Source organism: Plasmodium cynomolgi, chromosome 4, assembly GCF_000321355.1.
Source record: "Plasmodium cynomolgi strain B DNA, chromosome 4, whole genome shotgun sequence".
Lineage (NCBI taxonomy): Eukaryota > Apicomplexa > Aconoidasida > Haemosporida > Plasmodiidae > Plasmodium > Plasmodium cynomolgi.
The window spans coordinates 320,091-335,507 of record NC_020408.1 but is presented as its reverse complement, the minus strand read 5'-3'; the positions used below and the strand labels follow the sequence as shown (position 1 = coordinate 335,507).

General features: G+C 45.5%; 2 protein-coding genes across 2 annotated transcripts; one reads left to right on the top strand and one right to left on the bottom strand.

The window, feature by feature from the left end:
• Positions 1–122: 122 nt before the first annotated feature.
• On the top strand, positions 123–1,485 carry PCYB_041780 (eukaryotic peptide chain release factor subunit 1; the record flags this gene model as incomplete). The annotated part of the gene is made up of 2 exons (XM_004225329.1): positions 123–277; positions 432–1,485. Coding segments are annotated over exons 1-2 (1,194 nt in total), but the record flags the coding sequence as incomplete, so codon positions are not given.
• Positions 1,486–2,488: 1,003 nt separating this feature from the next.
• Positions 2,489–13,579, bottom strand: PCYB_041770 (hypothetical protein; the record flags this gene model as incomplete). The annotated part of the gene is made up of 7 exons (XM_004225328.1): positions 10,939–13,579; positions 10,062–10,900; positions 8,356–9,975; positions 6,725–8,173; positions 6,555–6,587; positions 3,203–6,493; positions 2,489–3,004 (listed from the first exon to the last, which is right to left on the bottom strand). Exons 6-7 carry the CDS (start codon positions 6,491–6,493, stop codon positions 2,489–2,491), a joined length of 3,807 nt encoding a protein of 1,268 aa, XP_004225376.1. The 5' UTR covers positions 6,555–6,587; positions 6,725–8,173; positions 8,356–9,975; positions 10,062–10,900; positions 10,939–13,579.
• Between the last annotated feature and the right edge of the window lie 1,838 nt (positions 13,580–15,417).

Sequence of the window (15,417 nt, the reverse complement as noted above, 5' to 3'; positions counted from 1 at the left end):
ATTTTTTTTATTTTATTTTATTTTATTTTATTTTATTTTATTTTATTTTATTTTATTTTATTTTATTTTATTTTTTTATTTCCTATTTTTCTGTTTTCCCCCCGCGCTGCTCCCCCCCAAAGGAACGGAACCAGCATGATCAGCCTTATCATCAAGAACAAGGATGAAGTTTCTCGAATAAATAAAATGCTGGCGGACGAGCTGGGGACGGCCTCCAACATCAAAAGCCGAGTCAACCGACTCAGTGTGTTGTCTGCCATTACATCCACGCAGCAAAGTGAGAACGGAAAGTGCGCCACGGCTGGCAGTGGCTAACCGATTCCTCGTCCACTTCCTCGCCCCGTCGTCTTCCCCTTCCTCTCCCTCTTCCGCATCTTTTTCTTCACCCTTTTTGTCACCCCTTTTGTCATCTCCCACCCCCCTGCACGCAGAGCTGAAGCTGTACAGCAAAACGCCGCCCAAAGGACTAGTGGTATTCTGCGGCACAGTCATAACGGAGGACGGGAAGGAGAAAAAAATGTCAATCGATTTTGAGCCATTCAGACCAATAAATACAAGTCTTTACTTATGTGATAATAAATTTCATGTAGAAGCTCTAAAGGAGTTACTTGAAAGTGATGATAAATTTGGGTTCATCATAGTAGATGGAAATGGAGCCCTATTTGGTACCATACAAGGAAATACAAGAGAAGTAATAAGGAGATTTACTGTAGATCTTCCAAAGAAGCATGGTAGAGGAGGTCAAAGTGCTTTACGTTTTGCTCGTCTGAGATTAGAAAAAAGACATAATTATTTAAGAAAAGTTGCAGAAGTAGCCACTTCAGTTTTTATAACAAATGATAAAATTAACGTGTCAGGTATTGTACTTGCAGGAAGTGCTGATTTTAAGAACGATCTCATGCATAGTGATATGTTTGATCAGCGACTGTTCACCAAGGTGATAAAAATTGTTGATATATCATACGGAGGAGATAATGGATTCAATCAAGCTATTGAATTAAGTTCTGAGGCTCTCCAAAATGTGAAGTTTATACAAGAAAAAAAATTAATTGGAAAATTTTTTGAAGAAATTGCACAAGATACAGGAAAGGTTGTCTATGGCATTGATGACACTTTGAAGGCTTTGGAGGTCGGGGCTGTGGAGTTATTAATTTTATATGAAGGATTGGATATAATAAGATTGACCACAAGGAATGCTATTACGAATACAACTCGGACGATGCACCTTTCTCCTCAGGATGAGAAACAGGAATCGCTATACAAAGAAAATAACGTAGAGTTGGAGGTAGTGGAAAAAATTTCTCTTACTGATTGGGTTATAAATAATTACAAGAGGTATGGAGCTTCTTTGGATTTCGTCACTAACAAGTCACAGGAGGGGGCCCAATTTCAGAAGGGCTTCGGGGGCTTTGGCGGCATGCTCAGGTACAAGCTGGACCTTAATTTGTATGACGAGGATGTGGAGAGCGACGCGGAGCTCTTCTGAGACGGGGGGGAACCGAGTGAGCAGATTGAAGCGAGTGAACAGATTGAAGTGAGTTAACCGATTGAAGTGAGTGAAGCGACTGAAGCGAGTTAACCGATTGAAGTGAGTTAACCGATTGAAGCGAGTGAACGATTGAAGCGAACCGCATATCACGTCGAGGGTGTGCCGCGCCTTCCATATCCCCCCCCCAGGGCTATGCCCCCTCTCCCCCCTGGACACGGATGTCCAACCGTTGGCGCAAAAAGTATGCCGGCGAAGTTCCCCAAGTCAATTTTTCTAAATGTTCTTTCTCGGGGTGCCCTTTATGGGGAGCACCCCATCCCCCCTTTTCTCTTCCCCCTTGTATGTGCATACGTTAGCGCACCATCGTGTTTTCCTACCCCTTCTCCTCGTTATTTGTTTTGATTAGTTTTGTTCCCCATTTTTGCAAAAGCACATGCACCTCCCCCGTCTCTCCACCTTTTGTTTTTCGGCCCATCGGTCAAGCGGCCCATCGGCCAAGCAGCCCATCTGCCCCTGCCCCTATGCCATCTACCCCCATGTCTACGCCTACCTATGCCTATGTCTATGCATATGCCTACCTACCCCCATGTCTATGCATATGCCTGCCTATGCCCACCTGCCCACCCACATGTGAACCCATTTGTTATCGCCTGCCCATGTGCCCTACCAACTGGACCTATGTGCCTGCCACCATGTGAAATGCGATTTTTTTAATTCATTCAGGAGGAGGTTCCGGAGTGGCATCGCACCGCATCGCATCGCACCGCGCCGCATCGCACCGATGGGGTGCTCCTCTGAGTGGGACAAAATTTCACAGCAGATGGTGCACTGCGCGATGCGACACAGGAAAAAGAAAAGGAGGAATGAAAAAGGTGGAAGGAAAAAGGTGGACGCAAAAAGGTGGACGCAAAAAGGTGGACGAAAAAAGGTGGACGAAAAAAGGTGTACCCAAAAAGGTGGAAGCAAACGGGTGCACCCAAGGTGGACGCACTCGCGGGCTCACTTCTTATGTATGTTCACGACGTAGTTATAAATTAAGGTGCACTTTTTCTTCAAGTTACTGGTGCAGATGTTGGAGGGCAAGAGAGTGGCGTTGATGTGGATGAGGTACGAGCAGACGTTGCTTATGAGGATCTGCTTGAGACACGAGTCTTCACACGTATATTTTAGTTTCTCCAAAATGAAGGCTCCCAAAAAGGCACTCCTCTCAAGAATCTCTTTAAGAATATCATAGTAACTCTTCAATTCGATCATTTCTGGGAGAAAATTAAACAAATAATCGTCTTTGTAGACCCTCTTTGTGTTTATATACTCATCGATGGATCGATTATATTGGACAACTTCTCCTAGATAATTGGAGGCTTCACTTCCCGAGTGACTGTCACTTAGGTAGCAGCTCAGACTGGACTTGGCTGTGCCCCGCGCGTAGTGGATTTTCTCCCTCTTTTTCTCCTTCACCGTGTTCACGATGTCCAGGCAGATGGGCACGTACGAGAGACCCGCCTGCACTTTGATCTGCGGAAAGAAGGGTTGTGAAGAGGCGTGAACGTGGGGGGGTTGAGAAGCGGTTGTATGATCAGCTGCGTGCATGGTAACTGCGTGCATGGTAACTGCGTGCGTTGCAACTGCTTATATGGCAACTGCGTGCATGGCAACTGCTTATATGGCAACTGCGCTGGAGAAGCCCCAGGCGCAGGCACACGAGGGACCTACCGTGCGGATGAGCGTCGTGTTTTTGCGGCCGAAGTGCTCGATTATGTTGGTGACCAGCCGAGTAGACTTCAACAGCAAAATGTACAGGTGCACCACGAAGTATGAGTAGGTGAAGTAGGGAGTCTGAATTATATTCAACAGGATGGTGTTGTAATTTAGAATAGATTTATAGCAAAGGTAAAGAACTCTTTGGGTAAAGAGAGACAAATCATTTTTTCTCCTATTTTTTTTCTCCTTGTCAATAGATTCACTAGTAGATGATGCTGTGATTTCGTATGGACTGTACGGATCGATAATTACTTCCTTCTCAAAAATAAATTTTTCCAAAATTCGGTTAATGTAAAATAAGTGGTGCTCCACTCCTTTACTCATCAACGATATCAGCATGTGGTTAATATTAAAATGGTTGCAGTAGTATGACGTTTTTGTGAGTAGCTCCACGTATAGATATGACTCCTCGAAAATGGCAAGGCAGTTTATTTTTTCGATTTTTAAAAAAATGAAATTTATTCGATCGGACAGCTTGCTTATTATGTCTAGCATGGCATCCAGGAAGAACTCTGCTTCGTTCTCCGTTTGGGCCCTGTGCTTCTTTTCTTCGTGGCCGTCTCGTTCTGTGTAACCGTCTCCTCGTTCTGCGTGCGACCCCCTGCGATCTGCGTGCGACCCCCTGCGATCTGCGTGGGGGGATGGTCGCCCTCTCATGATATCCAAGCCATCCACAAACTTCTCTCCCCCGCGGTCACCATTTTGTGCATTTTTTGCATTTTTTGCGTCTCCAGGGTGGGCTCCCCACCCCGCCGCTCCGGTTGCGGCTGCAGTTGCGGCTTCGACCTCGGCATCGACCTCCGCATCGACCTCCGCTTCGTCTTCCTCTTTCACTGCCGCGACCGGGGGGACCACTCTGCGCATGAAGAAGTCATCCAAGGGAAGCTCTCCAAAGGAGTCCCCATCGAAGTAGCAACCCCCTCCTCCCCGGACACTCTTCACAAAAACGTAAAGCATCTTTATTAGCAACACAATGAGGGAGCAAAGTATGATATGATTTTTATTTCGGACATACTGGTGGTTGTGGTTCAAATAGTATATGGCATTGAAGGTCTTGCTTTTGTCGAATATTGCGTGATAGATGTCAGGCACGTACAGCAGTTTGGTGAGTATGTCTCCCTTGATGATATGCAAACACGTGTGTTTGTTTAGAACCATGAACGTGAGCGTGTTCACGTAAAAATCGTAGTACTCGGTTGAATCCAGAAAATGGTTGATTCTGTTAATGTGATCATAGATGTCGTTTTTTAAGAACCCGTAGATGTACTCATTTGCCATGTCGAAAATTTTTTTTTTTTTTTTTTCCCTCAGGCAATTCAAGAAGAAGTTGTAGAACAGGTCGTACACGGTGTTAATTCTATTGTAGAGAAAGTACAGAAGCATTCGCTCGATTGGGTTCGACTTGATCACATGGCTATCTCTGTTCTTCATGTTTTCGTGGTGGGCTTCGTAGCATTCATTTAGGACCCCATTCAGCGTCGATACGTACAGGTGCAGGTGCTCCTTATCGCCATCCGGGGGGGCATGCCCACTACCGACGTTGCCTCCTTCTCGGTGGGAGCTGCCTCCTCGGTTTGCGCCGCTGCTTCCTCGGTTGGCTTCCTCCTTGGAGCCATCGCCCCCGAGTGAGGCGCCCACCCCGCCATGCATCCCGCCGTGCATCCCGCCGTGCAACTCGCCATGCATCTCGCCATGCACCTCTCCATGGAACAGCGACCTGTTCAGTCCTACAAAGTGATTGTTGTATATCCGAATGGTGACGTAAAATAGCTCCAAAAGATTGACAAACAAGCTGATGTTAAAATGGTTCGCGGGGAGCATGCACTTGAGGATCGAGCTGGGCACATGCAAAGCGTTGAAGTTTCTCTGTAGGTATAAATTCTTGTGATGGAATTTAAAATTTTGGACGTGCAAAGTAACACATCGGACGAATAGGGAGAGGAGGAGTGGCACATTATATATCAAGCTGTTTTCACTTTTTTTTTCTTTTTTTTTTTCCAAAGATCGTTTTCTCCTTTCCCTGTTGGTGTGTCCCAGGTCAGTTGCTTCCTCTTCCCTTCCCCCACCAACGAGTCGATACTTATTCACTTCCTTCTTAGAAAGGTTACTCAAAATTTCAAAGACGATGTGGTTGTTTTTATTTTTTACATTCGAGATGAACGACTCGTGGGTAAACAAATCTGTGTAAAAGCTACCTTGGTGATAGTAGTTCATCCCCTCATCGGTCATGAATGCATCATGAGCATGTTTTAGGGAACTCCTCTCATTGCTTCGCTTTTTTTCCACGACAGATTGATGCTTGGATGTGTGTTCTTCTGAGTGACCCGCGTAACTTCGCCTCTCGGATCCTCCACCGACGTTTCTCGCGCTTATGATGGTCAGCAGATTAATCAAAATATTTGACACCAGGATGTAGTATAGCGAGTTTTTGTTCACTTGCAGGGAAGGAGTAATAAAAGTAATCACAGATTCGAAGATGAAAAAGAGCAGGGGAGAGCTTCTACTTATGTTGGCCCCTTTGAGTGCTTGGCTTTCCTCCTTCTGGAATAGCTCATCCTGTAGCAACTCCCTATGCTTGATTATTATCACCAGTTTGTACAGTATCAGCAACAGACGCATCCTGCTGTCGTAGGTGCTTTGGGTGAGATTAATATATTTCATGCACTCCACTTCGTTCTTAAAAAATTTGGAATAAATGAATATGCTCGAGGGGGAATTCACCGCTGAGTCGCTACTACTGTGCGTGTTTTGTTTTGTTTTTTCCCTGTTTTTTTTTTTCTTCCTTTCCATGTGCTCATTACTCGGCGGAAAGAACGGGTCAATCCAATGGTCCGCGCAGTAAGCACTAAAAGGCCACTCACTCTCCTCCCTCGATTGGTCCTCTCCGGACAGCGACTTGGATCCATTTGCACCTGATTTTGCATCCCTAGATTTATTCAACGATTCGGAAGGGCTACCACCCTTGGCTGTTCCTACAGGATGGGGAGGGCTCTGCTTCTCTTCGTCTGGTAAAATGGTTTGAAGATTGCTAAAAATTGATGCGTCTATTTTTTTTTTCAGCATTTGGTCCGACTTGTACTCTCTGAGGGGGTGGCCCCGCGCGGGGTCCCCGAGTGTTCCGCCTCCGGACGATGCGCGGTTGAAGTCTGTCCTGTTGAAGTCTGCCATGTTGAAGCCTGCCATGTTGAAGCCTTCCATGTTGAAGCCTGCCATGTTGAAGCCTGCCGTGTTGAAGCCTTCCATGTTGAGGCCTGCCCCGTTGAGGCCTTCCCGGGGAAGTGCCCGTTGGGCGCGCCGTCCCCCGTCATGCATTGGCCCTGCTTCCATACGCACCGCGCTGCCGGGCGGGAACCTCGAACCGGGACATAGGTTAATCTGGCGGAGGTGCTCCTGCGCGATGGCGTTGCCACCACCACCCCCGCTAGCTACACCCCCGGTAACCACGCCGCTTCCCCCCCCTCCACAGACGTTCACACAGTAGAGGTAATTCCTAACGTCGAATAAAAAATTTTTCTTTCCATACCTTTTGGCCCTCCCATTAAAAACTCTATTATATACATAATCCCCATCCAACAGTTCGACCTTCTTTTGAATTAAACTCTTCACCGAAATGAAGTCCCTAGTCTCCACAAAGATGTTGTTCTCCCCACGATGCATAGATTTGTTCTGCTCGCTCAGGTTGAGCACATACTTATGGTTAACCCCCCTCTGGTTAATAAAGTCAATCAGATTTTCAATTAGCGCATCGTCATTGATGAGTCCATGTGCGTTTATATTCACACCTCTGCTGTTTATAAGCAACAATGTAATGTTTTGAGAGGAGTCCATGTTTTTCCTCTGTAGGTCCTGGTAGGTACTCATCACTTGTTCCATACTGTCGTAGTTTATGTTAAAAAATACGCTACATATGGTAGGGTCGTAACAAATTCGTATAAGTAATCTGTATACTAGACTGTCCTTTGTATAAATTCCTTTGACAATCAGCTCGAACAGCTCACACATTATATTGAGGTTTTGCATGTAGATCGTTATTTCTTTTTTTGCTTCCTTTGTGTAGAGATGGTAGGTCCTGGAGTATACAAATTGATCTGTATTTTTTTTTAACCTGATAGTGAACAGATCTAGCAATTTTTCTACGTTGTTCCAGAATGGCTCCTTTCGGTAGAGCCCTCCCTCTTCCTTTGCGCTCTCCCCCTTTGCGCTCTCCCCCTTTGTGCTCTCCCCCTTTGAGCTCTCCCCCTTTGTGCTTTCTTTCTTGGGAGTGGCCCCTGCCCGCCTTTCCACCGGGGCCAGGTTAAAATAAATCGCGTTGAAAAAGTGGAGAGCTAAGTTCAGAACGCGCAAGTGGTTGAATTGGTAGGCGGCCATTTTGCAGGGGGGCTCCCCCGTCTGCCTCTCCCCTGTCTGTCTCTCCCCCGTCTGCCTCTCCCCTGTATGTCTCTCCCCCGTCCGCTTCCCCCCCGTCTGCCTCCCCCCCGCGCTCTCCTTCACATACCCCTCAACGATGCAGAGAAGAACGTTGAACAAATTTCTAAAAATAGAAACGGTTACCAAATCGTTGTCTTTTATGAAAGCATACACAAACTTGAGCACGTGGAAGACCTTCTTCATGTAGACCAACCTAACGTTATCGAAGGTTGCACTCTTGGCTTTATCCAAACAGAGGAGAATTTTTTGCAGAAATACGTTGATTACCTTGGGGAGGGGTAGGAAACCCTGGCTGTACTTGCACAGGAAATAAATATTGTTGAAATCGTTCATCTTAAAAAATCGATTCAGGCTCAAATAAAAGTTACATATATTCTTGTAATTGTACATGAGGAAATAAAGCAAAGATATGGTGAGTATTTCTCTCTTTTCCTCCGCCTGTCTTCTTTCTAGGCTCAGGATGTCGTTGTTGATGGCTTGGCTCACGACGTCGTTCTGTGGGAAGGGGGGCGATGGAGAGGGGGGTGAAGAGGGGCGATGCAGTGGAGTGACGGACACGGGTGATGCAGTGGAGTGATGGAGAAATTTTGGTGAGCACACGTAAGGCACTATCTCAATGGGCTATCGCAATGGGCAAAGGCGCTTCACTCCGCTTCACACCGCCTCGCCCGCCTCACCTTTGGAATCACACTCAGGGTGACCTTCGAAAATAAACTCAAAATCAAGTGGGACGTGTCGAAGAGGGAAAATATCTGATTCGAGATGTTTGCACAAACACTGCTGACCTCCTCCAAAAAGGAGAGCTGACAAGAAGCCTCCAGCAGCAGGGAAAAGAGAAGCAGGATACGATTAATCACCTGCTCGTTGAGTTTCCTAAAATGGGGAGTCTTCACCGAGCGACACCCCATGTGTGCATACCTATCTTTGTAGTAATTCTCCACATACTCATTAATGAGGAAATTAAAAACGGAGTAAAATCCACCTGACTTGTTCAGGTTATATTGGAACAAATTGTGTTTCTTGCCTGACTGTTCATAATGCATTAGTAAAAAGTCACTGAGAAAAAAAACGTAATTATTTTGCAGGACGATCTGTAGAAAATTTTTTATGTGATTGAAAAATCTCGAAAAGGTGAAATTGTATCTCTCCACGGGGGATAACTTTTGTATTTCCTCTTCAAATGTTGCACGTTGGATAGTAGAGCTCCCATTGATTGAGGAGCCATTCATGTTGAAGTTCACGGTGGATGGGTGCAGCAGCCGCTCAACCTTCCCCGCGCGATGATTCCATTGCACACCCGTTTGCAAGTGATCCATGTGGGTACCATAAGGATCTCCTCCCCCATCATTGGCAAATCCATTCTGACGCGAGTTTGCAATCCCCCCAGGTGTACCAACCCTGTTAGAGAAAACGTTGCTACTACTCCCCAACATTTTCCAATCGTGATTCTCCTTTTCAAGCAGGAGAATGTCCTCTAAGTAATCCATGGTGTACCCACTGTTGGCCTCACCCCTTGGGTCTCTTCCTATTTGAAAAATATTGACTCTCTTTGTAGAATATAGCTCCGGTTTGTTCAGCAACGTCTTGTGGTTAATGATTATATTTTTCATGAAGCTGCTGAAGGTGGCCGACTCGTGTCTCCTCCCCCTTTGTGCGCAAAACGGTGCTGATTGGTTTGGCTCACTCGACTGACTCGATTGGTTTGGCTGATTCGAATGACTCGACTGATCCGACTGACTCGACTGCCTCGACCGATCCGACTGCCTCGATCGATTCTTCTGCTCCGCGGAGAGGTGAAGCATCTCCTCCCCTGTGTCCTCTCGCCGGTGGGTATGCTCCCCATTAGGAAGCTTTAAAAGGAGAGGAGCCATCCCTGAGCTTGTCGACAAAGAACTGCTCAACTCGCTATGCAAATCCCTCAGCCTTTCCAAATTCAAAATTTTAATCATCTTCAACATGTAGTTTACAATCGATAGGGATATATTTAAGATGGAAAATTTGGTTAGCTTAAAAATGAAGGAGGAAGAAAAATTTTCTGTAAAAATTTTGTTAATATATTTGGAGAAGAGGAGAAAATAAAAATCGTCAAAACTGTTATGAGTGTTGTACATTTTTTTATTTTTCAAAAAATTGTTTATCTGGAGAAAATATTTTTTTAAAAATTTGTAAAAGGAGACAAAAAAGAGTTTGACGAGTTTTTTAATGTCAATATCTTTCTCCCTTTTGAATGTGTTATCACAATTGGTGAAGACCCACGTGACCCATTTCCTTTCGAGGATCTCCACGCTGTCCAGCATTTGCAGCACTTTGTTTTGGAAGGACTTATACACATCCTGGTGGAAGTAGGCGCTTCCTTTCCTTTTGATGATTTTTTGAAATATTTTTAAAATTGCTTCCGTGCATGGGTAGATTTTTTTTTTTCGTATACTCTGAGCAGGTCTCCGATGAAGCTCGCTTTGTGGTCTTCCACTTCGAACAGGTGCATCAGCGTCACCACGAAAATTTCCTCTAGGCTGAAGCTCTCCGTGCTGTGCTCGTGCGCGCGTCGGAAGGGGCGGTCGGCGCAGTTGCTTCGGCCACTTCGCTCGCTTCGGCCACTTCGCTCGCTTCGATCGCTTCGGCCACTTCGATCACTTCGGCCACTTCGATCACTTCGGCCACTTCGCTCGCTTCGATCACTTCGATCGCTTCGATCGCTGCGACTGTTGTCGCTGTGGCTGCCCCTCTCAGTGCCCCTCTCAGTGCCCCTCTCGATTCCCCTTCCGCTTCCCCTCCCGCTTCCCCTCCCGGGGGCGGGCAACTGCGCCTGGCGCACCTCTTCCATCAAGACGAACATCTTCAGGAAGGAGATGTCAATACGAAAGTTCTCTTTGATATCCATTTGGTCCTTCTCGTATTTGAAGTTGGCGAGATCTCCATAGTTGTCACTACGGCTGGCGTAATTCTCCGAGGTGAAGTTAAGCGCGAGGGGGTTTGGATCACTGTTGCTATGATCCTCCCCCGGATCATCGTTTTCGTTTAATTGTGTGTTTTCCCTGTCCGATGAGCTGAACATATTTCGTTGTCTATCCTGAGCTCCTTCCCTTTTCTCCCTCCTCAGCAAATCTTCATGCTCCAAATGAGAAAAAATTTGAAAAATGTAAGCATTCAGCTTGTTAATATTAATTTTTTTCAGCAGAAAAAGTAAGCAAGTAGATATTTCTTCATTTAATCCATTCATCTCTTTATATTTCAGAAAAAAAAAAGAAAAGTGAACAGACTGACGAAGCTGTTAAAAATATCGTAACTCAATCCGAAATAATTATTTAACTTTATTAGTATGTGAAAACACTTGTTAATTTTTAACATTTTACAAAAAAAGAGAATAATGTACTGAAATGTGAAAAAAAAATTGTCTTCAACGAAATCCTTCCTCCTGTTATTCACAAAATTGTTATAAATATATTTACAATAAAAGTCCAGTAAAATGTAGTAGTACTCCATGTAGGTAATAAATACATTGCTTGGATTTAACGTCTTCCTTTTCAACGTCTCCATTATCTTGAAGTAGAGAGAATTTTCCAAAATGGTTACCATAAACTCTTCCGTTGTGTTAACAGCTACCATTCTATTATCATTCCTTCTCGTAATTGTTTCAACTTTCTTCACCACTTCGTTAAAACTAACTAAATTTGCACTAGTCCCAATCAGTGCTTTCAAAATTCTATATATCGATAACAAATTATGATTAAACATGATGAGATGTTCCATCGAGGAGTCACTAATTTTGCAGTAAAACATTTCCAAGAGGAGGCGGTTTACATTTTGTAAAATCACAGGGTGGTATAAGGAGTTGTCCCGATGGGTACCTCCCCTCTGGAGTTTTGCCTGTTGCAAGTTTCCGCTCCCACGGGTCAAATGGTTATCCTTAATGGATCTGCCATACCACTTCAAATAGTCGTAGGAGAAAAAAAGTGTCGAAATTTCTAGCAAAATATTTTTGCTTTCTATGGAGAGGTAGGGAGATACCATTTTTTTTCTCTCCTGCTCGGTGGTAACAATCTCCGTGTTACTATAACTGAAGTCGTAAAAGAAGTACTTGTTTGCGTATAGGTCTAACTCCAACTGAGTGTCATCCTCTCGTAGGTACTGCATGCACAGGTGGATGTTCCTCCCTTCTTTCAATATATCCTGGCTGAACAAAATGTAGTCGTCCTTGCTGCACAGACTTATGCAAATCTTCAGAAATAGTTTCAGGTTTATTGTTTTTTTGAAAAATTCTTTCTTCTCGATATGCTTCTTCATGTTTTTTATGAGGGAGAAATTTATGTCTCTTTCAGACATGGAGGTGAAGCCTACGTGGCGCATCTTTCGCCTGAGCCTTGCTTTGTCCTCCTCCGACATGCAGTTCGACGCAGAGGAGAAGTCATCCCCTGCGTCTTCTTCTGCCTCTGCCTCTGCCTCTGCTTCTGCCTCTGCTTCTGCTGCTTCTGCCTCTGCTTCTTCTCCTCCCATTGGAGAGTTCTTTCCCCTTCTTCCCCCATAGTACTGTGAGTGGCCACTCCGACGGAATTTCCCCCATTTGGAATTTCGACTGCTCAGGTGGGCATCTCCTCCCCCTCCCATCTCCTCCGTATTATCCGAACAGCTATTATTGTTGTTCCCCAAATCTGTGTCGTCATCGAAAGGGAGGACATCTCCTTCCCTTTCTCTCTCTGTACACAGAGCATTATTAAGAACACGAAGGATGATCCTCTTATAAACGAAGTTATCCCCCATGAAGCAAAATTTTTTGATAATTTCATACAGGTGAGGTAGACACTGAGCTACCATGCGGATATTTTCTTCGTAATTTTTAAAATTCTTTTCATCCTTAAAGAGAAAAAAAAATTTCATTAAAATGGCTGACTGGGGAGATACACCTTTAACAAATTTGTTATGATCTTCCAAAGTTAGCATATTACTCACTGAAGCCATGAGAAAAATTACTGAGTATTCTTTCTGTAGCAGAGTGCTCGTGACGATGTCGCTATGCGGGGGATCTCCTCCTCCTCCTCCCCATGCATATAACACACTGTGACTGTCTACATGAGAGGAGGGTGATAAAAACATGCTCAACATGGACTTCAAGTTGTACTTTGAAAAAATATTCAATCTGAGCTGCATGTAAAAAAAAATATTAATGCAACAAATCTGAACGTTCAGAAAGAGAATAATGTATTTGTATACCCATGTCCTGTTCTCTACATCTGTTTTCTTAACCATTTCAAAATAATTGTTTGTGTCTTTGTATGTGTCGAAATATATTTGCAGCAGTTGCTGGATGTTAAGTTTTCCTTCCAGCATCTCAAACAGTGCATAGAAGAAGTTCCTCTCGAAGGCTAGATCTTCTGGTTTGTAATTCGGGTAGGCATAGAACACGGCACAGGCCTTCAGCACATATATTACATTTTTGAATAGGTAAAAGTATTCATCGCAATATATGTCGTGCAGTTTGTTCATTTCGATTTGGTCCGCATTCTTCTCCAGCTGCTGGAACAGCCGCTCATCGGTGCAGCGGCGTTCATCCCTGCCATCGCCGCCACCCCTGCTATAGTCGTCCACGTCGTCCCGCTGACCCCCCCCACAGTTGGCGCCCGAGCACAGTTCCTCGTAAAAGTAAACCCGCATGCAGTGAACAAGCAACTCCTTGGAAAATCCAAAGAAGTACGACTTGGAATCACTGAAGCTCAGATTTTCATTAATAAAGTGCTGCAGCTTAATGGAAATAATTTCTTGCTGCTTGTTGTCCGTGCTCAGGTAGGTCAGCGGTTTGCAGTACCTTCTCTCAAACGCTCTCAGGATTCCCTTCTCCTGTCCTCTGTAGCTGTTTGTTGACAGCAGCTCGTAAATTTTTTTGTTCGATAGGTAGGGTTCCGCCATTGTGACTTCTTCTCTCGGGGAGGGGAAAGCAAAAGGCGGTCCTTCCTTTTTCTTTGCAACAGGTACAAACGGGCTGCTCCCGAGAGGAGACTCCTCTTTGGGGGGTGGGGCACTGCTAATCGGTTCTGCCCTTACATGCAGTCCCCTACAGATAGTAAACTGTCTTTTCAAATGACCCAGCGGGGGGCTCGCGACATGCCTTCACGCACAGCAGGTGCTCAGTGAGGTGGCTAACTCCACGTAGGTGTGAGGCAATTATTCCCCTCTCTTTATGATGCTCCTCTTTTTTCCTTTTTCGAATGAAGCACCTTACGCGGGGTGCTGATGGTAGTCCTCCACAAGGCTGGTTAGCTACGAACCGATGCGGCCACGCAGCACACGTTGTGAGCACTCGTTGAAAGCACCCGTTGTGACTGCTCGTTCTGGGCCCTCTTTGGGGGGAGCCTCTCGATCAGGCAAGGGGGGGTGCCCGAGCTGCAGTACGCATGGCGAGAGAATATCTCCCCCTCTGCGCAGATGGGTAAAACGCAAAGATATGCAAAAAAATGAAAAAAAAAAAAAAAAAAAAAAAGAAAAACTTCGCAAAATGCGCAAATTGGCAAAAGTGGAACAAATGAAAAAGGCCACTTCGCTTGGCAGTTCGCTCAAAAGGTTTCCCTTTTTTGGAAATTTTTGGCAAACTTCTTTGCTTCTCTTTTGTTCACGTTTTCGCGCCTTTATTTTGCTCAAATTTTGCGCCTTTTTTGCCCACAGTTTTTCCCACTTTTTTGTGAAGGCAAACCCCGTCGTATGCATGTCGACTTCGCCTCCAGCACAAGAACCATTTAAAGAGGCGGTTGTTCTGGTTCCACGGGGTGCGCGCCGCGGCACTTGCCTGAAAGGAGCCGCCCCCGTTCGGATGGCACGCATACGGGTGTAAAGCGTTCAAATGCATACGCTGCGTGGTCGTGTGGCCGACCTGCTTGCTTAATCCTGTGCATGCTCAAGTCCGAGAAGAAATAAAAAAAAAAAAAAAATTTCCGTGGTTTTTTGGCGAGCTGTTCCGCTTTGCTGTCACGGTTCCGCTTAAACTCACCAAAAGTGCGGGTCCCTCACGAGGGGATTCTCCACGCGCACCAGTTTGATAATTGCGAAAGAGAGTAGCTGCCCGTGTGCACTCGTATGTCCAAGCGCACAAACGAGTTCACTCACGTGTGAGTGTTACTCTCGTGAGTGTTACTCTCTCGTGAGTGCATACCCCTGTGAGTGCTACACGCATGCATTTTTTATTTTGTTGTGCTTGTGTGCTCCCCCGGTGATGGCCACAGAAGCGGCAGCGTTTTGATGCAGGGGAACACGGAACATTTTCGGGAGGGTTACCCAACAAAAGAAAAAAAAAATGCTGGCCAAACAGCCCACACGCCTCCGCACGCCTTGGCCTAGTATGCACTAAGGAGTGCACATGTTTTACATAAGCATATATATACACGCCTATTTTTGCGTCCTCCTGGCGAGAGGCTAAATGGAAATGGCTGGCTGCTCTCCTGGGCAAGGCGCAGCGATGCACGTAGCTCCATGCGGCGCTTCTCCCTCACTCTCGCAGAACATATAGCACTTTGCGAAACGTTCATTCTATTGAGTCGCGTCGCGTCGCATGGCGAGGAGCTGAGTCGAATTGCACTTTGCTTTTCTTTGGCAGTTCACCGCATACCACCCATGTATGCTCCCCCGAGAAAGCGCGCCATCTGTCGTTTGCCACGCTTTGGGGTTGGGTCCCCACTCTGTTCCAAGCTCCTGTTCGACTTCCCCAATTTTAAAGTTTTTTTTTTTTTTTTTCTTACTAACCAGTATGAGTTATT